Below are 26,572 nucleotides of genomic sequence, written 5' to 3' on the forward strand. Positions count from 1 at the left end.
AGGGCACATGAGACACAGCTGAAGCCCGTGTGCACGAGTACTGAGGCCCGGGTGTCCCAGGGCCCGTGAGACACAGCTGAAGCCCGTGTGCACGAGTACTGAGGCAGGTGTCCCAGGGCCCGTGAAACACAGCTGAAGCCCGTGTGCACGAGTACTGAGGCCCGGGTGTCCCAGGGCCCGTGAGACACAGCTGAAGCCCGTGTGCCACGAGTACTGAGGTCCGGGTGTCCCAGGGCCCGTGAAACACAGCTGAAGCCTGTGTGCATGAGTACTGAGGCCCAGGTGTCCCAGGGCCCGTGAGACACAGCTGAAGCCCGTGTGCACGAGTACTGAGGTCCGGGTGTCCCAGGACCGTGAGACACAATTAAAGCCCATGTGCCACGAGTACTGAGGCCTGGGTGTCCCAGGGCCATGAGACACAGCTGAGGCCCGTGTGCACGAGTACTGAGGCCCGGGTGTCCCAGGGCCCGTGAGACACAGCCTAAGCCCGTGTGCACGAGTACTGAGGCCCAGGTGTCCCAGGGCCCGTGAGACACAGCTGAAGCCCGTGTGCACGAGTACTGAGGTCCGGGTGTCCCAGGGCCCGTGAGACACAGCTGAAGCCCGTGTGCACGAGTACTGAGGTCCAGGTGTCCCAGGGCCCGTGAGACACAGCTGAAGCCCGTGTGCACGAGTACTGAGGTCCGGGTGTCCCAGGGCCCGTGAGACACAGCCTAAGCCCGTGTGCACGAGTACTGAGGTCCGGGTGTCCCAGGGCCCGTGAGACACAGCTGAAGCCCGTGTGCCACGAGTACTGAGGCCCGGGTGTCCCAGGGCCCATGAGACACAGCTGAAGCCCGTGTGCCATGAGTACTGAGGTCTGGGTGTCCCAGGGCCCATGAGACACAGCTGAAGCCCGTGTGCCTGAGTACTGAGGTCCAGGTGTCCCAGGGCCCGTGAGGCACAGCTGAGGCCCGTGTGCACGAGTACTGAGGCCCAGGTGTCCCAGGGCCCGTGAGACACAGCTGAAGCCCGTGTGCACGAGTACTGAGGCCCGGGTGTCCCAGGCCCATGAACACAGCCACTGAGCTCCAAATGCTACAGCCACCCAAGGGGCGTGCCCTCGAGCCCGTGCTCCACTGCGAGAGAAACCACCACAATAATAAGCTCGTGGACCGCAAGGAAGAGTGGCCCCGACCCACCGAAACTAGAGAAAGCCTGAGCACAGCACCGAAGACCCAGAACAACCAAAAATAAATGCATAAACTGTAAAAACCAAAACAGGTTATGAGCCTAGGACCACCACGGGAGCCGGAAGAAGGCAGGAACTCTTTCCCTTTTAGGTCCTTTCCACCATCCCTCAAAAGAACAGAACAAAACCAAGAAAAAGAAAATAAAAAATCTGGTGTTTCCATAACACTTGCATACACTACCAACAGGGGCAGCAAGGTACAGGAGAGAAGGCTCCAGAAAATGTTCTCCCTAAACTGATCTCAAGTTTTATGTTTTTTTTTTTTTTAAGATTTATTTTGTTTTTAAAAATAATTGTATTGTATTTATTTACTTGGCTCTGCCATGTCTTAGTTACGCAGTCAGAGTCTTCGATGTTTTGTAGCAGAACATGGGATCTTTAGTTGAAACAGGTGGGATCTAGTTCCCTAACCAGGGATGGAACCCAGGCCGCCTGCCCTGAGAGTGCAGAGTCTTAACCACTGGACCACCAGGGAAGTCCCTACTTACTTTATTTTTGACTTCTCTGGTCTTCGTGGCTGCACAGGCTTTTCTCTAGTTGCAGTGAGCGGGGACTACTTTTTGTTGTAATGCGGGGGCTTCTCACTGTAGTGCCTTCTCTTGTTGGAAGCACGGGCTCTAGCTGCACAGACTTCAGCAGTTGTGAAGGCTGTGGGGTATAGCCAGGTATAACCAGGCTAAAGGGTACAGGCTCAGTAGATGTGGAGCACTGACTTGGTTGCTCCGTGGCATATGGGATCTTCCTGGACCAGGGATGGAACACGGGTCCTCTGCACTGGCAGGTGGATCCTCAACCACGAGACCACCAGAGAAGCCCAGGTTTGTGGTTCTCCCAGCTGTCTCGATAAAGTTTCAGTAAGCGGCTGCCCCTCCAGGCCCCCCCGTCTTGTGGGATGAGGACCTTCCCCGTGCCGCTGGTCTTATCAGGACTCCTCCCACCACCGGGGCTGGCGGGTGAGGCGCTTCAGGCTAGGGCCTATTTCTGTTTGGTTTCTCTGTGCTGTGGGGCTTCAGGGCAAGGCTGGCCCTGTGGGGTCTCGGGGGTGCCCCTCTCTCAGGGAAACCGCGGAAGGTAGGCAGGCAGGCCCAGCAATTCCTAATATGCTTTCTGACGACAGAGGGGCACAGGACAAAGAGAAAGATGGATGTAACCAATTTCCCCTCGGGTTCTCTGAAAAACAACTCCGTGCAACCGGGAACTGAGACGGCTCCGACATCTGGTGATTTCAAAGTAAACAATCCAAAAAAAAAGTAAACATCTGGTGATTTCATAGTAAACAATCCAAAAGACTTTGAAGGAAAGAACTGCTCTGATAGCAAGAGGGGCCCACTCAGCTCCACTCCCAGCTGGTTTCTCCCCCATATAAGATGAGGGTGATGAAACCTGTGGGCAGGCCTGCTGGGACCACGAACACCCTACATCAACCTCCAGGGCCTGCAGCGAGCACTGGACAAAGGCCAGTGTCCCCTCCTCCCTGCTTCACCTTCTAGGTTAGACACTGAGGTTGTCCTGGCCCTGTCTCGGGAGCCCTGAGTACTGTTCAGGCAATGGGGTGATGAATTACCTTTGGTCCTGTCTCCAGTCGGGAATAGAGGAGGTAGGTGTGCAGATCCCCGTATTTCATGAAGGGTAAAATCACCATGGGCCTGGGGATGCCCTGAGGGCTCATTTCTATACACACGCCTGGAATTAAAACCAGAGAGTAAGTTACAAAGCGCCCTTGTTACCACTGAGCAAAAAACGCGCTGCAGGAGCGCTGGGTAATTGAAACCATGCACTCTCAAATTAACGGTTAAAAAACAAAACACTCATAACTCACACACTCTTGTGTCCTAGAATATAGAATACACACTGGGGTCCACTTCTTGGTATTTTTTTTTTTTTCTTTTAGACTAGTTCTAATCTTTGCATGAAAGTTCTCAAAAAATTAATCAATACCAAGAACAGCCATGGAGAAGGATATGGCAACCCACTCCAGTATTCTTGCCTGAGAAATCCCATGGACAGAGGAACCTGGTGAGCTACAGTCCATGGGGTCGCAAAAGAGTCAGACACGACTTAGTGACTAAACAACAAAAAACAAGTATAGCTGTAGAAACTCATTGATCTTTGTTATACTGAGTCAAACTGAGGGCGAAGTGACCACAGCAGAATTCGAGGGCAAACTAGTTTCAGATGATGGTTAAATAATCAATCATATTAAGTCCCCTGCAACCAAATACTTAAAACCATTGGAAAAATCAATTCCGAGGGCCGATAGGTAAAATCCACGTCTCTAAATGTTAAGTTATACACAGGAAAAGCTCCACATCATGGCCACAGATGATAGAATCAGCATCTGTCTGTCACTTGAGATCAGGCTTGCAAAGCTCTTGCACGTGGTAATACAATGACTAAGCACCACTGGCCTCAGACTGCTGAAGTCAATAGCTACAAATGAGCAACAGTAGTTTCTTTGACACAACACTGTCTCCAAACATCAGTTTTCCCATCTCTCCGGCAGTGTCCATCATAATAAACATTGAAAATTCCCCCAAGAATATAGCATTTGTCAAATCAAAGGACAGCCAAAAAAGAAGTCAGCAGAACATTCAATTATTTTTAGGTTGCTCTCCCCTTTTGGAAGAGCATCACACACCAACCACTTGAGACCAGCTCTCCATTGAGTATTTCTTAGTAAATGGTGTCACAAAACCAAATTCTCATTGCTAAATCACTGACTCAAATCCCATGAAACTGCCAACATAGATCCCAATAAATTAATATGTTAAAAATTTTTAATATATTCTCAAGTACTGATTGCTTGGTGTGTGCTGTGCTTAGCTGCTCGGTCATGTCTGACTCTTGCGACCACATGGACTGTAGCCCGCCAGGCTCCTCTGTCCATGAGATTCTCCAGGCTAGAATACTGGAGTGGGTTGCCACGCCCTCCTCCAGAGGATCGTCCCGACCCAGGATTGAATCCAGGTCTCTCTCATTGCAGGCGAGTTCCTTACAGTCTGAGCCACCAGGGAAGCCACATTTCTTGGGATCTATGTTGACAAATTTCATGGGACTTAATTCAGTTGGTTTAAAAACTGTTTCTCGGGACTTTCCTGGTGGCCCAGTGGTTACTACTACTAAGCTTACACTGCAGGGAGCAGATTAAATCCCTGAGGGGAACTAAGATCCTGTATGTCGCTTGGTGGAGCCAAAAAAAGTTTTAAGAAAATTTGTTTTTCGAAGATGATCTATGGAATTTGCCTAATTTACAGCTTTACTCTACTAGCATTTGATTCATGTGCAACCTCAGATCAAGACAAATTATAGCATAGCCAGCTTTCATGTCTTGTAAGTCAGGTAGTAGTGGTGGTTTAAGGGCTGCATCATGTCTGACTCTTTTTCGATCCCATGGAATGTAGCCCGCCAGGCTCCTCTGTCCATGGGATTCTTCAGGCAAGAATACTGGAGTGAGAGAATACCGGAAGAGCTGTTTCCTTCTTCAGGGAATCTTCCCGACCCAGGGAGTGAACCAGATCTCCTGAATTGCAGGCAGATTCTTTACCAAGCCATAAGGGAAGCCTTGTAAGGGCGGGGGTTGGGGGTGGGAGGTAACTGAGGCTATTTTAATCCACAGCAACTTAGGATTCTGTGGACACTAAACATTCCTGAGTTCACTGGTGTCCAGGAAATTCAGGCCTATTTTTACAACCAGCCAGAAAAATGCAACCATAAAAAGTGTTTTGGGAGAAAAATCCAACTCTTTTTTTCTTTTGCAGGATATTAGTTCCCCAACCAGGGATTGAACCCAGGCCTTCTGCAGAGGAACTGCTGAGTCCTAACCACTTGACTGCCAGGGAATTTGCAAAAACCCAATGTTATAAAGTACTCTGCGGTTATACAAAGCATAACATTTATCTGCCCCAGAGATTTTTGCTTTGGCCCAGAGTGTATCAGCCGAGGCCCTCCGGCCACCCAATGCTGCATTTCCCTGAGTACCTAGGAGCCGAATGACGTTCGGATGGTTGAAGTCTTTCATGCACGCGGCCTCACTGAGAAATTCCTCAATCTCTCGCTGTGAAAAGTTGTCCACTAAAAGAAAAGATGGAAAGGGTTAGCCATGAGTTATTACTCAGAAAAGGGGAAAGAGGAATAGCAATTTTATTCTTTAAAAGTAAAATCAGGAAAAGGCAAAATGATAGTGACAGTTAGAGTGGTTGCAGGGACTGGTTGGGGGAGGGATGGATAGGTTGCGTATGGGGATTTTAAGGAGGTGAAACTTCTGTGTGGCCCTGGAATGGTGGGCACAGGACATAATGCATTTGTCAAATCCTACAGAACATATGACACACGTTGAGCCCTAATGTAACCTGTTGCCGTTTACTCACTAAGTTGTGTCTGACTCTTTGTGACTCTGTTGGACTGTAGGCCACCAGGCCCCTCTGTCCATGGGATTTCCCAGGCAATACTGGAGTGGGTTGCCATGTCCTTCTCCTGCGGATCTTCTTGACCCAGGGATCAAACCCATGTCTCCTGCATTGGCAGGTGGATTCTTTACTGCTAGAGCCACCAGGAAAGCCCCCTTCTATACATCTAAAACCATTCTAAAAATTAAGAGATCAAACCAGTCAATCCTAAAGGAAATTAGTCTCGAATATTCATTGGAAGGACTGACGCTGAAGCTGAAATGCCAATACTTTGGCCATCTGATGCGAAGAAATGACTCATTGGAAAAGACCCTGATGCTGGGAAAGATTGAAGGCAGGAGGAGAAGGGGACAACAGAGGATGAGATGGTTGGATGGCATCACCGACTCAATAGACATGAGTATGAGCAAGCTCTGGGAGTTGGTGATGGACAGGGAAGCCTGGGGTGCTGCAGTCCATGGGGTCGCAAAGAGTTGGACATGACTGAGCGACTGAATGGAACTGATTATTAAGAGCAAAAAACAAACAAACAAAAAAAACACCACCTAAAATCGAATCCAGCTGGTCTGTTGCAATGATTTTTGCCTCAAAAAAAGAACAAATTGCTTCTCTCTCTCAGCACATTTCTTGCAAGTCTGGTTGCCCAACTCTGCCTTGTGAACTAGATGCACTTTCATACCAAGTTTCTGGAATCAAGCCAACTCAAAAGAGACATCTAAAATTCTATAGTTAGGCTAAGTGAAATAAGCCAGTCACACAAGGACAAATACTATATGATTCCACTTTTGTGAGGTATTTAGAGAAGTCCAATTCACAGAAAGTTGAATGCTGAGTGCCAGGAGCAAGAAGGGGTGGGGAGAATGGGGGTTGTTCTTTAATGGGTATGGAGTTCAGTTTTGTGAGGGGAAAAAGTTCTGGAGGTGGATGGTGGTGATGGTTGCACACGAATATGAATGTACTCAATGTCTCTGAACTGTAAACTTAAAAGATTCTTAGGATGATGTATTGTGGGTTATGTTGCTTTTTTAGTCGCTACGTTGTGTCCGACTCTGCAACCCCATGGACTGTAGCCTCTGTCTATGGGATTTCCCAGGCAAGAACACTGGAGCAGTTTGTCATTCCCTCCTCCAGGGGATCTTCTCCTGACCCAGGGGTTGAACCCATGTCTCCTGCATTGGCAGGAGGATTCCTTACTACTGAGCCGCTACAATTAAAATCAACCATAGGGAATTCCCAGTGGTCCAGTGGTTAGGATTCTGAGCTTTCACTGCTAAGGGCCCTGGTTCAATCTCTGGTTGCGGAACTAAGATTCTGCAAATCTTGCAGGGTGCACCCCTACCAAAAAAACAGGAAAAAAAAATCAAACATAAAGCCAGCACACCTTAGGGAATGCACATAACAGGAGGGGAGTGTTGGCTGGAGTCACATATAAGAGCACGTAGTACAGAGTCTGTACCTCCTATGGGCTTAATATATGTTAATCCTACTATCAAAGCAAACCAAGAAATGTCTGCCAACTTTGCCCCAAACAACCAAGTGTGTTGGTGGGCAAAACCCTCCCCTGTGGTCCAAGTCCTGCAGGCCAGTACAGATGAGTGTGTGACTTGGAGGCCAGAGGCTGGGCTTTCAATCTTTGATCATTAGCATGGATGCGATTCATATACAGATTACCCTAATTTTCTATTTTCTTTCATTCTTTTCTTAAAATGTACTTTTACTTACTTATTTATTTTGTGGCCACACTGCGTGGCACGTGGGACCTTAGTCCCCTGCCCAGAGTTCTCTCAGAGACTGAACCTGTGCCCCCTGCAGTGGGAGCGCAGAGTCTTAATCACTGGACCACGAGGGAGGCCTGTGCATGTTCAGTCGTGTCCGACTCTTGGCGACCCCATGGACTGTAGCCTGCCAGGCTCCTCTGTGCATGGAAATTTCCAGGCAAGAATACTGGAGCGGCTTGCCATTTCCTTCTCCAGGGGATCTTCCCAACTCAGGAGTTGAGCCCGTGTCTCCCTGGACACCAGCACAGATTCTGGAGTGTTCTAATTGGCATCTCTCACTATTTTTGTCAACGCTGTATTAATAGTCCCTCCTCCTCCACACTGCAACCAAAGTGAACGTTCCAGAACATCGTCTACTCTTGTTCCTCATTTGCTGAAGACTCTTAACAGTGCTTTACCACTCATGGGTTGGAAACAGACTCTGTGATGACTTTTCAGGCCCTTCCTGACCTAGATGCAGGCACTCTTCTGGGTTCACTTGGAGACTGTAGTTTATGACCACAGCACTCCTTCCTATGCCTTTGATCAAAGAACACTTCTCTCTCTGGGAATCCTGCCTTCCAGGCAGCCCACAGCTTCCTGCAGACCCACAACCACCCTCAAGTGAGGAAGTGAATCCACTGAGCTAAGCCAGAATGACCCCTAGGGTCAGGTGCTGCTACCAGATCCACCCTGCCTTGGAAATTCATGCCTTACTTTGGAATCATTATCTCTATCAGGTGACAGAGGCAGGGAGTTAGAGAGTAAACAACAGACGCTATTGTTTGGGTGGGTCATCCCAAAATATGCCACAATGGCATACTGATTATTCTGAATTACAGTTACTTAGGAAACGGCTAATGCAAGGGGGACGCTCTGACCCTCCTTTCTGTCTTCCTGAAAGCAGGAAATAAATCTCTCACGTGAAAGATGAAGGACATCCCTATCACCAGAGATAGGGAATTCAGGCTGAAGAAGCCTGTATAAACAAACCTTGATAGGTCTTTAAATTGACTACCCCAAGCCCAAACTCTGTTTGGATCCTTCACTTAATTGGACATCTCAAACTCAAGTTTCTTTGTCCTTTCATTTCCTCAAAGTTGTGTCGTTTCTCTAAAACATTTATACACTGCCTCCTTTGGCCACTTTGTAAGTCCCATTTCTATGAGATCTCCCTGGGCATGAATTAAAATTTATGTTTTTTCTCCTTTTAATCTGTCCTGTGTCAATTTTATTATTAGGCCAGCCATGAGAACTTAAGACGGGTGGAGAGGCAAACTTCCCCCTCCTTGACGAGTGTAAAGAATATGCAAAAATATATCTGTGTGACTGAGTCATTTTGCTGTGCACCTGAAACACTGCAGACCCACTGTGTGCATGCATGCTCAGTGGCTCAGGCGTGTCTGACTCTCTGTGACCCATGGACTGGAGCCCACCAGGCTCTTCTGCCCATGGGGATTCTCCAGGCAAGAGTGCTGGAGTGGATTGCCATTCCCTTCCCCAGGGGATCTTGCCATCCCAGGGATCAAACTCTTGCTCCTGCACTGCAGGCAGTTTCTTTACCACTAGCACCACCTGGGAAGCCCATAAATCAACAATACTTCAATAATAAATATATAAATAAACAAAACGTTAAAAAAGAAAAGAACATACCATGCGGGCATGAACAGTTCATCATAGTAGGTCTCCCTCTGTGACTTGACAGGGTCCTGACATATGAGCTCCATCACCCATCAGTGGCCTGATGAAGCACCAGATACTGAAACAGCTGCCCACCCCCAGAACAATCAGGGTTAACTCACACTTCATGGTTTTCACAGCCACCTTCTGAGAGGTCCCATCTTCCTGATTAAGATTTCCTTCCATGACAGACCCAAACTCTCCTGTGAAATAAAACAACATCTATATTGACCTTGTGCAAATCTTTCCTGCCCACAAAAGTGGGACAGCACCAAAGCTGTTGTTTTCAAGTGACCCCAGAGTGACCTCCACACAGCAGCTGGTCAGAGCCAGCCCAGGCCACCTACACTGGTCAACCCAGGGCACGGGCCGTACACTAGCCTCCTGCTTGTCACAGGCTTGTTTGGCTCAGACTTAGCGCAGTTCATCACTTTATTAAGCATCATAACTGATCCGGGAAACCATAAGACAACCTGGAAATTGTTACTGACATGCATCAAGTACAAACTTAATACTTCTGTCATTCATCTGAAGATGATCTTGACATGAAATGTATATCTTCACTTTTGTTCCTATGTAACTTGGCAGGTGCAAAAAATAGTAAGCTTAAGAACTAGAGGAAAATATTGAAAGTGTATGGTAAGCCAACCAATGAACTGCTGCTTTTTAATGATGGAAGGGAATTAATATTTTCAAGATGCTCTTTTCATACAGGCTCTTTTCTTTTTTTTTTTTTTTAGGCTCTTTTCTTTTTAAAATTTTATTATTTATTTATTTGCTTTTGGCTGTGTTGGGTCTTCGGGATTTCTCTAGTTGTGGTGGTGGCTTTCTCATGGTGGAGGCTTCTCCTGTTGCAGTGCTTGGGCCTCAGTAGTTGTGGCACACAGGATTAGCTGCCCCGCGGCATGTGGGATCTTCCCTGACCAGGATTGAACCCATGACCCCTGCATCAGTAGGCAGATTCTTTAACACTGGGCAACCAGGGAAGTCTGAGGCTCTTTTCATAGGTCACATCTGAGTTTCATAAATCACTGTTTACTTTTTCATTTTAAAAGTTATAAAATAGAACTATGAATATTTGTATTATAAGTTAAAGTCACAAGAATGGTATTTTATTTAATATATATATTTTAAAAAATGACTGTGAACTGCTTACCTTTTTATTCATATTTTGAAAGAAAAAAAACTGCTTACCTTCACCCAGAATTTTTCCAAGAATAAGAAGGCTCCTGTCAATCATGACATCCTCTAGTTTATTTTGCAGTTCCTCACTGACTCCTAAGCTCTGTACTATAAAAGGAGTGACAGAACATATATGACCTGTCAGGATGCTTCCTTTCATGTGAACATAATTAAAATTATAAAGTTCCATAAAAAAGTTTAACATTTTCCTCATTTTATATGCATAACTCTCCCTGCCAAATGTCAGTAATGAAATATCGTATTTAATCCTGCTGTGATTAAAGTGAGTAAAATCAATCCATGAGGGCAAAATTAATCCTGAATGATTATAAAAATCAGAACCATTCCCACTGGGCAGTAGCAGCAGCTGGCAATCAGATTCATGCAGGGCAGCTTTGCCCTTCACTTAAAAGAGTGAGGAAGACAAGTCAATATTCTTTCTAGGATTTACTATTACCCCTTAACTGTGGGATACAAAAAAGTCATCAGGACATCTCCCCTGCCCTCCCATGCTGGGGAAGGTGGCACAGAATCCACAGGAAACATGTAGAGAAAAAGGCACAGTTTGTTTTGCTGTATGTAGGACCTCATCTAATGACATAAGAGGTGCTAAGCTGAATACTTGGTGGGGAGATTGAAGACCAAGATTTCCTGTAAGGGGTAGATATGCTGCACCATCAGTGTTATCAATAAGAAGGATTAACCAGGAAAGGGAGACCAGTTTGGTAACTACTGGCAAAGGATTCAGTTTGTGGCATAGTTTGGGGAAGAGCAAGACTTTGAAAGAAAAACAATGTGGATCATTAGAAATAACACATTAGCTCTCAGCGGACAAATTTTACCCAAATCGTCCTCTCATCAGAGAAAGAAATTGGTCCAAACAGAGGATTTTTTTTTTTTTTAATGCAAGAATAGACACCTAAACCTCAAAACTTCTGGATTAGAGAAGGAATTAATAACATTCTACATCAAATGACTTTTTGTTTCATAGCAACCTGCATTCCATCATCCTTATATTTATTTATTGTTTTGTTTTTCGGCAAACATCCAGGCACTTGAATTTGATAATATTCTAACACTTTCTACACTGTTTCTGAAATTATTCAAGAACAGAGCTGTTTATTCCCATTCTTTGAAACTAGGAGTTGCCGCTCTGATTCAGCAAAGTTCAAACCATAATTGTCACAAAGTATGTTAGGAAGTTGTTCTCTGACTTGGTTGCCAGGAAAAAACAGGAAGTGAGCTCTGAGGTTATGACGGTCGGTTTGCTGTTTCTTTCAAGTCCCTCTGCCCGCATCTTCTCCTCTCGCCCTGAGATCTCCTTCTTCCTCCCATGTTTCAAAGCACCAGGAGTCCTTAACCCCAGGGGCTTCACCCGAGGACAGCTCCAGGCTTCCAAGGACCTGCCCGGCAGGGAAGCCCAGGGCCATGTCGGATTCTCTGCTTGTTGCTTTCCAAAGACATTTTGCACATTAAAGATATTCTTCAACTCCTTTGGGCTTTTGTTAGAAATCCAGCAATTAATTTGTGGTTCTTTGCTTGTTCTCAATTTTTTTTTTTGGTCACACAACATGTGGGAAATGAGTCCCCTGACCAGGGATTGAACCCGCACCCTCTACACCGGAAGCGTGGAGTCTAAATCACTGGACTCCAGGGAAGTCCCTCAGAAATCTTGGCTTTTGCAAAAGAGAAATGAAGGTCAACTTACAGGTGAGCTCGACGGCTCGCCGGCAGAAGGACTGCTTTGCCATATAGCTGATGACCAATTCTGAATCCTCCTCTGTGAAGGCGCTCCTGGGTGAACGATAACGGACATCTCAGACTAGAGACAGAGAGCCGCCCAGGCCGGGGCTGAGTCCACGAGGTGCTACGAGGCTGCTGCCTGTTAAGAGAGCTCTTCTAGGCCAGAAACATTCCCCACCAGGAGAAATAAGCTTCTTCCTTAGATCCATTTTAGGACTGTCTAGGAACCATGGAGAGCTTAGAACAACTGAAAGGCTCCCAACAGCCAAAGCTGTAACAATTTGAGCAACACAATGAAGTGGTGTTGGATTATAACCCAAAGTATAAAAGGAATATCCATGAATCCAAACTGATACATATATATATGCTTGGGTATATACATGCATGTGTGTGTGTATAAATAAATAAAGAGGGGAAGAGAGACCAGTCCCCTGTGCAGAAGAATTCCAGATATTTCATATACATACTCTGTATTTTACGGCTTCCCTGGTGGTTCAGACGGTAAAGGATCCGCCTGAAATACAGGAGATCCGGGTTCCATCCCTGGGTTGGGAAGATCCCTTGCAGAAGGAAATGGCAACTGACTCCAGTATTCTTGTCTGGGAAATCCCTTGGACAAAGGAGCCTGGTGGGCTACAGCCCATGGGGCTGCGAAGAGTCAGACATGACTGAGAACGACTAACACTTTCCGTCTGCAAGAGATGGGGGGAGTGTTAACTCCTCACCCTGTGCGTGTGAGCTGCAAACACTGACTTGCTTCCAAAGAGCCCGGTATAAAAAGGGAGGGAAAACCACTGTGATGAAGGAGCTAGGCAGACACTGACTCAGCCAGGCGAAGGATCAACATCAGTGAAACCACACTGACAGTGTGCATCCTTGATGTAACAGGATGAAGGTGGTACTCTGCCTCTGCGGTCTTCCTTTCAATAGTCCACTTCCCCAGTCTAATTATGACCAGAACATCATACAACTTCTACTAGAGGGTATCCTACAAAATACCTGGCCAGTACTCCTGCAAACAAAAACAAGGAAAGTCTGGGAAAGTGTCAAGGAGCCTAAGAAGACATACAACAAAGCGTAGTGTGGTGTCCCGGGCAGGACCCCAGAATAGAAGAGGGACAGGAGGTACAAACAAAGGAAATTTGAATAAAGTATGGACTTTAGTTAACGATAATGTATTGATACTGTTTGACTGATTGTATCAAATATAACTAACATAAAATGCACTAATGCACTGACATAAACTGTTAATAAAAGGGGATCCTGGATGTGATGTATATGAAAAGTGTCTATACTGCCTTCTCAATTTTTTTGTAAATACAAAACTTCTCTAGAAAATAAAGCCTATTTTTAAAAATCCATTTAGTCACTGCTTTAGCCTAATTGGTATGAAAGTATTATGAATTAGTGAGTCTAAATTATAGACTTAACCTCACTTTTTCTTATGTATATAAATTATTTTAAAATAGAAAACACATTAAAAATAATATATTTATATGCAAGGCAAACAATTTGGAAGGATTTATGCCAAAATAGCAACTGAGACCATGGAATATCAACCATGGAGTTACAGACAAGTTTCACTTTCTACTTTCAACTATTCTATATAATCTGATTTTTTAACAACAAAAAAACTATAAGAATATTAATTTTATAAGTAGAAAATAAATGTATTTTCATTATAAATGAATAAATGAAAGGTGCTTGTACAAATGAATGAACAAATGAATCTAGGGTTTTGTAGTGAAAACCCATGGAAACTGACTTCAGTATAAAAATAATTTGTCATCAACCTATCACTTCTTTTCAGCTTCTGCTCAATGGTTCCTGGTAATGGTTCCTGATAATTTTGTTCCGAAATATTTGAAGCAGTCCTGTAATTTTGTTAATATATTTGCTGTACTTCATAACTCCACTCCGGAAAGTTTTAGAACATTCAACCTCAAATGGTACCAAGTTATTCAAGCTAGGGTTGAATCAGATAATACCTAATATCTGTTTTGGTGGTAAACTTTTAGGTTCTGTGGAACCATGAGTTAGTGGAGGCCTAGCTGATAGAAATATTTTCACTAGGAATATTTTATTCTGCATTTCTTAACTGTCAGAATATAAGGTACATGTAGGCAGCCCCATGTCTGTCCTATTCATCTCTCTCCATTCAATGCATAGAACAGGCGGTGTGTGTGTGTGTGTGTGTGTGTGTATATATATATATATATATATATATATAATATTCTTTCCTTCCTGCAAAGATTTGAAATGGAATCTTCATGTTTATTCTACTCCCACCTCATATGGGCACCCTATGATGTCCACAGACTGAGTTTTCTCTATATGTAACAAAACCTCACTGTCTTAATCACTAAACATGTTTTTATACTTAGTAGGACTAGCCTCCACCCAAAATTTTGTATATTTCAAAACTGCCATGATTCTCTCTGCTCATTTACTCTTCAAGATACATTTTCACATCAGCTTTAATGGACAACCCTGCAGCGATTTAGATGGTGATTAAATTGAATTTATGGTCAACTTGGGGGAAAATGATCTCTTGACAAAACTGGGCCTTCCCATCCATGAACATGGTACACATCTTTCCATTTATTTGAGTTTTCCTCTGTAATGTCAATAAAGTTTAATACATTTTCCCACAAAGCTTTTATACATATATTGGGTTTCTTCTTGGGAACATTATTGTCATTCTAGCACTTTGACTTTAATGTATCTTGAAACGAGTATCAAAATACTTCACAACATTTAATGCCCTAAAAATTGTTACGTTTCTTCCTGAAGAAAAACAAGAAAGGAGAGTTCCAGGAAGAGACTTTGGAAAAAGTAAAAAATTTTCACTACTGGCTGCCTTTGTGACACTGGCCTAATTAGAGAAGCAGCCTGCCTCCAAGAGGTGCATAAGACAGGGACCAAGCTGGATACAGGAGCAAGGCCATCAGAAGAGGCAATGTCACTTCACATAGCAACTTCATCAATACCACGGACCAAAGCATTTTAAACTGAGAAACTTACCCAAACTTTGTCTCCTGAATTCTTTTCCTGATGGCCAGAGAAATGTATAAAACCAACCCAATCAAGACAAATCCACAAAAGCACCCAAGGATTATGAGCACAGGATCTGCGTTGCCAGGTGCTGGGGTAGATGAAGGAGCAAAATCGATCGAACCTGGTAAAATACAAATAGAATCAATTCAAAACACCTCCTTGGGATTTGGGATAGTCGATTTACAATATTGGGGAAACTCTATTCATGTCAGTTATAAATGTATAAGAAATTGAAAAAATAGTAAGCGTGTTCAGGTGCTCAGTTGAGTCTGACTCTTTGTGACCCCATGGACTATAGCTGGCCAGGCTGCTCTGTCCATGGAATTCTCCAGGCAAGAATACTGGAGTGGGTTGCCATTTCCTTCTCCAGGGATCCTCCTGACCCAGCGATTGGACTGATACCTCCTGCATCTTTTGTACTGGCAGGCAGGTTCTTTACCGGCAGGCCACCTGAAAAATAGTAAAACTAATATTTAACTGGTATGCTCTAAAACACTAGGAAGATTGAGAATCAAAATGCTTTTTGTTGTTGTTGTTAAAAAAAAAAGATATCGAGAGTAGTTTGAACAGTGCTTGCCAGTTTTCAGTTACACGGCTTAGAATATAGAGAGAATGTATGAATATTTTCCATGCTCTGGTGAATGTTGAACTCCTTTCCAAATTTGGATCAACTTCCAATGTTTTATCCTCTGCACTTTCGATGCTGTAAAATACCTCTGTGAGTTCCTTTAATGTTGTGATGAGAAAATGGCTATTTTGAGTTACTCCTGGAGCGTTTTACAGTATGACAGTCCCACTTACAGTGGAGTCTGGACATTTTGATAAAGATCTGAACTTAGAAGTGTTGCTGCAAGTTCCCACTTTGTTTTTCCTGGGGCACCTTTTCAAATAACCACTTGGAGTTGAGCCTTTGAAAAGTAAAGTATAGGCATTTGCTACCCACCCTCTACCACCTGCTGTGACCTGGGACAGAGGACTGCCCTTCCTCTGGCTCTCTCACCCCCTCACCCACCTCCACATCTGGGATTTGTAATAAATCTTGTGACCCTACTTCCTTTGTGTGGGGGTATTGAAACTGCCCGTCAAAATGACCTCAGAGTTTTCACTTCCCCAAAGTCGGGCCTGCCCCCGGTTAACTAACCAGACCCCATGTGTCTGGTACATGCTCCTCATTCAGGAGGTCATGATCTGCATATTCTCAATTCAGTACACCAGCATGGTGGGGGGGCAGCACACTTGTGAAGACTGTGGCGAGCATATCTTCCTCTGGGACATGATCCTCTTTTTAGCACAGCCATTTCATTCATGTGGGTAAGACCTTCCAGCTCGATAGCTGCTCATCTCATGGGTCAAATGGTAGCAGCGTCAACGTGCCCACGGCCAGCGCTTTCTCCCATAACTCCACATGCTCAACTCTACTTCCAACATCACCTCCCTTTCCTTTCTTCTCCGCACTTTCACCGTTGTTCACCAACTCTAGCTTTCAAATAGCTACTTTTGTGAAATGTCATGTGAGTTTTGCCTCTGGGAGAAAGGAAGTAACCCAGCGCTATGCCTCTTAGACATACGTGAACAGACTAAGGAGAGCATGGTCATCAACCACAGATAGACTTGAAAAGAAGTGACCCAACTGGTCACAACCAAGATACACCTGTTGCTTGTGGAGTGATTTGCGTACTACAGAGATGATGGAGACGTATATACAATCACGGTTAATACACGCTGGTAACTCAACTTTGAACTGTATTGTTGGGAATGGGTGTGATTTACCTAAACTGTGGTAACTGAAATATATGCAGATTAGAACTTTGCAAAGTCAGGCCTGCCAGGACAGCAAAGCCTTTTATAATTTCGGATAATTCATTATGTGTGACAAGGAAAAGTCTGTCATCTTAAACTCTGATGTTTTCCTAAACTGAAGTACAACTGCTTTCTAATGCTGTGTCAGTTTCTGGTGAACAGCAAAGTGATTCAGGTACACGCACGTGTGTGTCTGCGTGCTCAGTCACTCAGTCGCGTCCGAACGACTCTCCGTGACCCCCTGCTCTGTAGCCCACCAGGCTCCTCTGTCCATGGGATTTTCCAGGCAAGGATACAGGAGTGGGTTGCCATTTTCTTCTCCAGGGGATCTTCCCGACCCAGGGATCAAACCCATGTCTCCTTAGCAAGTGGATTCTTTACACTGAGCCACCTGGGAAGCCCTGTATACACAAATACACACACACGCACACACGTGTATACATGTATATACACATTATATATATTCTTTTACACATTCCTTTCCATTATGGTTTATTATAAGATTTTGAATATAGTTCCCTATGCTATACAGTAGAAACTAATAGTTGTTTATCTATTTTATTTGCTAATCCTAAACTCCTAATTTATCCTTCCTCTATCCTCTTTCCCCTTTGGTAACTGCATGTTTCCTATGTCTGTGTTAAACTCTGATTTTTAACCTGTGCTTTTAGAATCAGAATCTCCTCATCCCTGAATTTCTCCCAGGCAGACGTACCCTGAGTCCCCAGCATAAGTGACTAATGTTCCCTAGGGACAGAGCCTATGGTCTGTAGGAGCTGAAATAAGGGTTCAATTTAGCACTACAAGGGAGAGCACGTTTGAGGGGCACTGGGGCAGAGAGGTGGGAACTCAGTGGTCTGCTCCCAAGTCTTGTCTGCTATTGGTACAAAGGCCATATTTGGCAAGAACTTTGTAAATGTACAAACCATATCCATGTAGATGTCCGTGGGGATTTATGACAGCAGTTCACTACCAAACAACTTAGGGTGGGTCAGCGTCAGAAGAAGGTGGCTTCCCTGGTCTATGTGACCAAACACAATATTTGGGCCCCCTGGGGCACCATAGTGCCACCTTGCCAAAGGCCACTCCAAGAATATGCAGAGGCCAACACGCAGGGCTGAGCATTTAGCTGGGTGAGCCAGCACTGTCCAAAGATGTTTCTATAGGAAATGGTTCATGCTCTGTACCCATCATGTTCTTCACCCAGTTATGAAGCACATTACCCAAGGCTTGACTGACTCGTCACAGGGCAAGCTGGACTACTTAAAAAAAACACCAGCAAACAAGCAATGCTAATTATAAAGAGCTGAGGACTAGCCACCCTGACTAATCAAAAATTCAGTCCTGTATACATCATTTTAACTAAATTCAGCAGTCAGAAAAACAAATATGGTATATTAACTCATAAAAATGGAATGTAGAAAAACAGTACAGGCGAGTCTGTTTGCAGGGCAGGATAGCAGAGGAAGGGATAGAGAGCGAACATGTGGGCACAGAGGGAGGGTGGGCCAGAGGGGGACAGGAGCATCACACACGTGCACTACCGTTTAAACTAGCTCATGGGGAGCTGCCGCACAGCCCAGGGAGCTTAGCTCGGTGCTCTGTGACGCCTAGGGAGGGGATGGAGGGGTGAGAGGCAGGCTCATGAGGGAGGGGACGCATGTATACACATGGCTGATTCATTTTGTGGTACAGAGAAACTAACACAACATTGTGAAGCAATTATTCTCCACAATAAAAAAATAAACTAAATTCAGTACTATATATAAAATAGATAACTAATAAGAACCTAAATAGAGCACAGGGAACTCTCCTCAATACTCTGCAATAATCCATATGGGACAAGAATCTAAAAAGGAGTGAACAGAATCTAAAAAGACTTCCCAGTTGGCTCAGTGGTAAAGAATCTGCCTGCCAATGCAGGAAACACAGGTTTGACTCCTGAGTCAGAAAGATTCCCTGGAGAAGGGAATGGCAACCCACTGCAGTATTCTTACCTGGAGAATTCTATGGATGGAGGAGACTGGCAGGCTATAGTCCATGGGGTCACAAAGAGTCAGACACAACTGAATAACTAAGCATACACAGGCACATATACATACATACATGTATATCTGATTCACTTTCTGTACAGCAGAAACACAACACTGTAAATCAACTATACCACACTAAAAACCATAACAGCTAAATTTAGTAAGTCCAGTTGAACTCTGGGTTCTGAAAGGATGAAACTTCCTAGGAAGTTATTACCCTGGAGAGTAACAGTGGGAGGACTCATGAGAACAGGCAGCTCTGTAAGCGTATTGTCCTGTCAACTATCTTCATCACTGCAGAATTTCCTCTTGGTCTTTTTCATTCTGTTTTTTATTTTTTTTTTTTGGAGGAGCCATTCAGCAAGTGGGATCTTAGTTTCCCGACCAGGGATGGAACCCTGTGCCCTGCAGTGGAAGCTCGGGGTCTTAACCACTGGACACCAGGGAAGCCCCTATTGTTCATTCTTAAACAAGCTGCCCATCCCACAAGCTGCTCTCTGGCAGCCCATGTGTCGCCTGGACTGATACTCCATCAGCCGATCTGGCACCAGCTCTCACCTCGTGCAGGGATGAAGATGTTCACCGGGTCACTGAAGGGCCCCACGCCGCCTTTGGTGACGGCAGCAATCCTCACGGTGCACGTGGCGTTGTGCACTTGAACAGGAAACTGAGCAAGGCTGCTGTTCTGGTCAACTTCTTCCGAGAACTCTTTCTGGGGGGCAGACAAGAAAGGAAAAGAAGTGAAATACTGAGGCACTAGGGGCCTTGTCCTTCCAAGAGAAGTTCTTCTAAGGGAAGCGGTCCCAGCCACATCCCAGGGGCAGCGGCTATGTTTCCAGCACATCCCTTCCTCACTCAGGTCACAGCCAAGAGAGGCAAAAGGTAGGCAGGGATGCAGGACGGGCTGGCAGCATCCTCAGGCCTGGGGAACCCTGGCTTACTAGGGCCATGCAGGAATGGTGCTTGGAGGGCTCAGCGAGTCCTCTGGAAGAACAGGAGCGCGTGGCAGGTGCACTGGAGGCAAGGGCAAGACTGTCTTCTTGGCGGTCCAGTGGCTACAATCCCACGTTCCCATGCAGGGTGCCCGGGTTCTACCCCTGAGTGGGATAGAGCTAGATCCCACACGTAGCAACTAAGAGCTCTCATGCCACAACTGAAGATCCCACATACTGCAACTGAGACCCAGCGCCAACTAGGAGCTCCCATGCCACAACTAAAGATCCCACAGACTGCAACTGAGACCCAGCGCCACCAAATTAAAAAAAAAAAGGAGGAGGAGCTCTGTGACAACCTACAGGGCTGGGATGGGGTGGGAGGTGCGAGGGAGGCTCAGAAGGAGGGGACACATGTATACCTAGGGCTGATCCATGTTGATGTATAGCAGAAACCAATACAATATTGTAAAGCAATCATCCTCCAGTTAAAAACAAATTTTTTAAAATGTAATGAAACGTTACATTGAGTTAGGACATTGCACCATTGCATCATTGTATGACTTCATTACTGGATGGGATGAAAAATTAATGCTCCACTATCCCAATGGCTGCATTGCTCTCTTTTCTGAAATTGTGGGAACACAGTAGATAAAGGTTTAACTTTTCTGAGAAAATTATAAAGCACATGAAGGAAAAACAATACTATCTACTCAAGAACCCCGCCCTCAATGCCCACAGAGCACGGCCCAGGAGCCGCACTGAACCTTGACACTGACTGCCCACCATTTCCCTTGAACCAGCGTGGGTGGGCTCCATTCCTTCCGATTCTAAGAGCTGTGACTAAAACCGACATTTAGGAGGGCACGGACACTTCCTCTTCCAGAGAAAATGTGCTCCGTTTAAAAATATCTGGCCTTACTTATTTATCTTGTTTTAAAGCCACTGGTATGCAACTGGAGCCACTAAAACAAGGGGGAGGCGGTGGGGGGATGTCTGAGAAAAAACAAGCCAGAATTAAGTGCTTATAGAGTGCTTTCTCCTTTACTCCAAACCTCAACTATCATGATGTTCTCTGGCACAGGAAATAAATTTTGTGTGAGTCTCTGTCTATGGTTCGGGCAATTCTGAGTCAAAGGCTGTTGTTGTTCAGTCACTAAGTCGTGTCTGACTCTTCGTGTCCAAGTCAAAGGTAAAGAGATTTATTTACTGTGGAACACTGGAGAGCCTTGAACTTGCCAGTGTATACTGTGGGTCTTGAAGAAGGGCTTATAATATGCAATATTTTTATAAACTTATCTTCTCACTGAATTCTCACAGGTCTACAGACACTTTATGGGAATGGGAATGGGACAAGAAATACTAGTCCACATTTATCAAAAGATAGTCCCCTTCACAGAGAGAAATTCTTCTTCTGGTTTAGATTTTAGCCAGGACCATGCATGAAGTCCGTAGCGCCATTAATGCTACAAAGCAAGTTCAAGGTCCTGTGTTCAGATGGTGCAAAGATGAGGAAGGCACAGTTCCAACTTAAAGGAGAACAGATTTTATTTGATCCTGACCTTTATATTTTAAAATTTGACTTAGAAAGCAAGGGATAGCAAGAAACAGAGAACAAAAAACATTGAAATCTTCATCAAGATACAGAAAATGGAGACTTCCCTGGTGGTCCAGTGGCTAAGATTCCATGCTTCCAAAGCCGGCAACCCAGATTCGATCCCTGATAAGGGAACTAGATCCCACATGCAGCAACTAAGACCAAGCACACCCAAGTATATATATAAATATATATATAAGATATAGAAAGTGTCCATATAATAAATATCAGGAGTTTCTTAGTGTGCAAGTGACACAACAGTTGTAAGATAATGAAGGTAAAAACTTTGAAAACTTTGGTGGGTTATTACAATTTTCAGCAAACTGTGAACCCACTCAAAGACTACTTGAAGAAAGTTCTGAAATTCTGTACCGAAAAAAAAAATCTTTATTAGAGTAGTAAGTTGGAATATCTTCCAAAATATCCACTTTCACCACCTTGCATAAAGAGAATGCAGCTTTAGTGACAGTTTTTTTCTTCTCTTTTTAAAGCTTTTCATTTTATATAGGAGTATAGATGACTAACGACGTTGTGACAGTTGAAGGTGGACAGTACAGGGCCTCAGCCACACATACATGTGTCCCTTCTCCCCAGACTCCCCTCCCATCCGGGCTGCCACATCACACTGAGCAGAGTGCCCTGTGCTGCACAGTAAGGCCTTTCTGGTTATCCACTTTACATACAGCAGCGTGTACATGTCCATTCCCCCCTTTTCTGTTTTTATTTTTTGGTGGTGCCCTGCGATATGTTGGATCTTGGCTCCTCAAACAGGGATCAACCCAGTGCCCGCTGCTGGGGAAGGGCAGAGTCTTAACCACTGGACCACGAGGGAAGTCCCAATAACAATTTTCTTCAAATGAAAATGAAAGGACAATTTTCAGGGGAAGCCGTGTCAAACTCTTGCTCTTTGGAAACGAAGGCAGATTAGGGAACCTAAGAGATAGACACAGAGTTCATTTCAAGCTTCAGTTCAGACAGAGGTTCTAGGCTCCTCTGAGGGAGAGCTTCTCTTCAGTATTCTTCTTTGTCTCCAGCAGCTGGTGGCTCAGACGGTAAAGAATCCCTTCTGCAATGCAGGAGACCCAAGTTCCATCCCTGGGTCAGGAAGATCCCCTGGAGGAGGGCATGGCAACCCACTCCAGTGTTCTTGCCTGGGAAATCCCAAGGACAGAGGAGCCTGGTGGGCTACAGTCCACGGGGTCACGAAGAGCTGGACACGACTGAGCAACAAAGACGCATGTTCTCGGCCAGAGAGATGGGAGCTTCCTGCCTCAGAGAATGCTACCCAAACAGAGTAGAGAATGAGTACAATGCAAATGACCCTCTCGCTGGGAAAATCCAGCATCCCCCAGGAGGCAATGCGGAAAGGTCGCAGCCCTAACTGTGCCATGTTGCTCTCTCACAGAGGGGACCGTTCTGAACGGCACTTGTGCCACTGTATCAGGCTCTCTGCTGGTATCATCCAGAAGGCTTTCATCACTCTCGCCCTTTAGCTCCCGTCAGTGCCAGGCTGCCCTCTAAAGAAGTATCTTTGACTCACACCAGGGGAGAAAAAGACAGGATGACCTCTGGCTCTTATTTTTTTAATTTGCTTTCTCTTCCTCTTTGGGCTCTTCTGGTGGCTTGGAAGGTAAAGAATCTGCCTGAAATGTAGGAGCCACAGGAGGTTCGGGTTTGAGCCCTGGGTTGGGAAGATCTCCTGGAGAAGGAAATGGCACCCCACTCTAGTTTTCTTGCCTGGAGAAGTCCATGGACAGAGGGGCCTGGTGGGCTACAGTCCATGGGATTGAAAGAGTTGGACACAACTGAGTGACTAACACTTTTCCCCTTTATTTATTTGGAAGGTCAACTCCCATCACTAGGCCTTTAATTAGGATTTGCAGTACTTTCTCTGCAGTTTATTTATTTATTGTTTTGGCTGCACTGGGTCTTTGCTGCTGGGCAGCTTTTTCTTTAGTTGTGGAGAGCGGGGGCTACTCTCTGGTTGCGGTGCACAGATACGTCATTTCGCTGGCATCTCTTGTGGCTGAGCACAGGCTTTGAGGCTCGAGGGCTTTGCAGTCGCAACACACGAGCTCGGTAATTGCAGTTCCCAGGCTCTAGAGCACGGGCTGTATAGCTGTGGCGCACTTACTTAGTTGCTCCAAGGAATGTGGCATCTTCTCGGAGCAGGAACCACGTCTCCTGAATTGGCAGGCGAGTTCTCCACCACTGACCCGCCAGGGAAGCCCAGCCTGCAGCCCTTGAAAGAAATTGGCTTATTTCTTCATCACTCAAGTGTCTGTTGAGAATCACTTTCTTCGGTCAATCAGAGAAAGTTCCTACTGAATCAGAACTCAATCATCAGAGCTTCATGTGTCTCTGTTAAGAATGTAGTATCGTAAAAAAGAGCTTTCCTCTAAGAGAGGTATTTGACTCCCCTGACCCAGTCAGTGAGGAACTGTGATCAACAGGCACCTTGCACAAATGCTTTGAAACAAAAAAGCAGGAAACGAGGACTGCTTCTCTCATAGCTGCAACTCTTAAGCAGGGTCTTGACTGGTACAAATAGCATCCTGTTATCATTTAGTACCAGGCAGAAGAAGCCATGGATTTCTAAGCCTTCTTCCTTTTCCATCACTGACTGCGTCCAACAGTGTGCTTTCCTGAGAGGTAAACTGAGGCAGGAAAAAAAAGAGTAAATCCCAATTGTTTTTCTGAAAGATAGCAGTTTTGGTTAAAGCTGGATGACCTGAGGTTGAAAATGACTGCACAAAGCTTGGACATCATCAGGTGGTGCAGTTGTTCATTCCACCCCTCTCTCATGCCAAGACATTGCATTAACCTTCATGTGATGCTCTGTACAAATGCCATGAGGATGCTGAAGTCTGGATCAGGAATGTGACAATACAAGAGAACCATGCTCTCCATGATGGTGGTAAAGAGACAGTCTTGAGGATGAAGCAAGTGGATCTGCTCTTGTACAGATAGCCTATTTCATGAGAAGTCAGTGATACTTCAACCCTCTTCCATTCCCAAGAGGGAGGGGGTCCAGTCTGGGAGCTGCCCACTGTTGGCTGACCCTCCCCCATTTCTGCCTTGGATCAGATGGTCCCACCATAGCTGTTCCCCGCACCTTTAGACCCCACAGCAATCAAAACCAGATGTCCCCCCGGGCTTGACTGGAATCACGTTTGACAAAGCTGTGCTATACAGTACATTCTACAGAGCTGTGCCATGCCACCTGCTTGCTTGCAGAACCTTTCCCTTTGGAGTCCAGTTACTCTCTGCCATCCATCATGAGGCTGGGATTCTTCCCTAACAACAGTTTCCAGAAAAACATCTTTTGGAATTTTTGAGAGGCTATAAATTGTAGCCTTCCCTTCTCCAGGGGATCTTCCCAAGCCAAGGATTGAACCCAGGTCTCCCACATTTCAGGCAGATTCTTCACCAGCTGAGCTACCAGGGAAGCCCAATATAAATTGTAGGACTGCTAAGCCCTGCAACTCCTCTGAGTAATTCACTATTTTCCTCAGAGAGCCAAAATTTCATGAAGGCAACAATTAGATGATAACAGAGAATGAGTTCTATTTGCACTGACTGAGGAAATAAATTAATGGATGAAGAGTCAGTGACGAAAGCTCCAAATGGAATTTAACTTTTTAGGCACTTCTAATTTTTCCCCAATGGCTCAGCGAGTAAAGAATCTGCCTGCAACACAGGAGATGTAGGAGACTTGGGTTCGACTCCTATGGGTTGGGAAGATCCCCTGAAGAAGGAAATGGCAACCCACTCCAAGTATTCTTGCCAGAAAAATCCCATAGAGAAGCCTGGTGGGCTATGGTCCACAGGGTCACAAAGAGTCGGACACAACTGAGAACTAAGCTAGCCAGCAATTTGTAACATTGTTTATCTCCCACTGGAAGATGCCTTGCCTAACCTAGGAATATCAGGTCTTTTTACTACAAAAAGAAAGTTCTAAAGCAGTATATGTCAACAAATCCAAGGCGACAAGACCACCTGTTACAGTTCAGACTTACGGATGTCTCTGCATTCCGCCACACATGAGAGATGTGATAGCCCACCAGATTCCCGTCTTGCCGCTTAACGGGAGGCTTGATCCACCTGACGGCCACCTTGTTGCTGGACTCATTGAGAAACATGGTGACGTTCAAAGGTGCTGCTGATGGGGCTACAAAAGGAAAGGGGGAGAGGGATGAGGAGCTACAAAGAAACGGACAGAATAAAAAACACTCAACGGATCCAAAAGAAGAAAGTGGACCAGGTTATAGACAGAACCAACAGAAAATATGGTAGATGTAAATCTATCCATGGGCTTCTCTGGTGGCTCAGTGATTAAACAAACAAACTAACAACAAAAACCCCTACCTGCCAAAGCAGGAGATGGAGAAGGCAGTGGTAACCCACTCCAGCATCCTTGCCTGGGAAATCCCATGGAAAGAGAAGCTGGGCAGGCTACAGTCCATGGGGTCACAAAAGAGTCAGACACGACCTAGTGACTAAACAACACATCTATCCATATGAGTGATACCATTACATTTTATAGGGCTAACTATCCCAATTCAAAGGCAAAAACTGTGAAGTAAAGTACTCCTGATACGAAACACACATCAAATATAAAGATACAAATAAGTTAAAATAAGTATGAATAGATGATACACCATGTAATCAAAAGAGAGCTAAAATGGCTATATTAATATCAGATAAAATAGATTTCACAAATAATGCTATTAATACCAAAAATAAAGAAAATAATTTCATAATGATAAAGTGGCCAATTTATCCTGAAAGCACAGTAATATTAAACATTTATGCCGAAAATAATAGAACTTTGGGGACTTCTCTGGTGGTCCAGGGCTAAGACTCCATATTCCCAATGCAGGGGGCCTCGATTCAATCCCTGGTCAGGGAACTGGATCCCACATGCCACAACTAAAGATCCCACCTGCTGCAATGGAGACCCAGCACAGTCAAATAAATAAATAGGAAAATAGTTGGGTCTCAAAAAAAAAAAAAAAAAACCCAGCACTTTAAAATATCTGAACTGCTAGACCTGCAAATAGAAATAGATAATTCACAATTATAATTGCAGATTTTAATGCACTTGTCTACATAATTGATAGAAAAAGGAAGCAGAAAGTCATTAAGAATACA

At 45.0% G+C, this 26,572-nt stretch overlaps 1 protein-coding gene across 1 annotated transcript in view; it reads right to left on the minus strand.

Annotated features, from left to right (window-relative positions):
• Window positions 1–26,572, minus strand: part of MERTK (MER proto-oncogene, tyrosine kinase) — a 117,254-nt gene that overhangs the window by 12,228 nt on the left and 78,454 nt on the right. Inside the window, exons 8-15 of the mRNA XM_020900825.2 lie at window positions 25,438–25,589; window positions 19,448–19,601; window positions 15,024–15,177; window positions 11,965–12,050; window positions 10,269–10,364; window positions 9,197–9,277; window positions 5,210–5,302; window positions 2,796–2,914 (exon numbers count right to left, since the gene is read on the minus strand). Of these exons, the coding sequence (XP_020756484.2) occupies window positions 2,796–2,914; window positions 5,210–5,302; window positions 9,197–9,277; window positions 10,269–10,364; window positions 11,965–12,050; window positions 15,024–15,177; window positions 19,448–19,601; window positions 25,438–25,589 (935 nt within the window). The remainder of the gene's footprint in view (window positions 1–2,795; window positions 2,915–5,209; window positions 5,303–9,196; window positions 9,278–10,268; window positions 10,365–11,964; window positions 12,051–15,023; window positions 15,178–19,447; window positions 19,602–25,437; window positions 25,590–26,572) is intronic.

Source organism: Odocoileus virginianus, chromosome 2 (genome assembly GCF_023699985.2).
Source record: "Odocoileus virginianus isolate 20LAN1187 ecotype Illinois chromosome 2, Ovbor_1.2, whole genome shotgun sequence".
In the NCBI taxonomy this organism is placed as follows: Eukaryota; Metazoa; Chordata; class Mammalia; order Artiodactyla; family Cervidae; genus Odocoileus; species Odocoileus virginianus.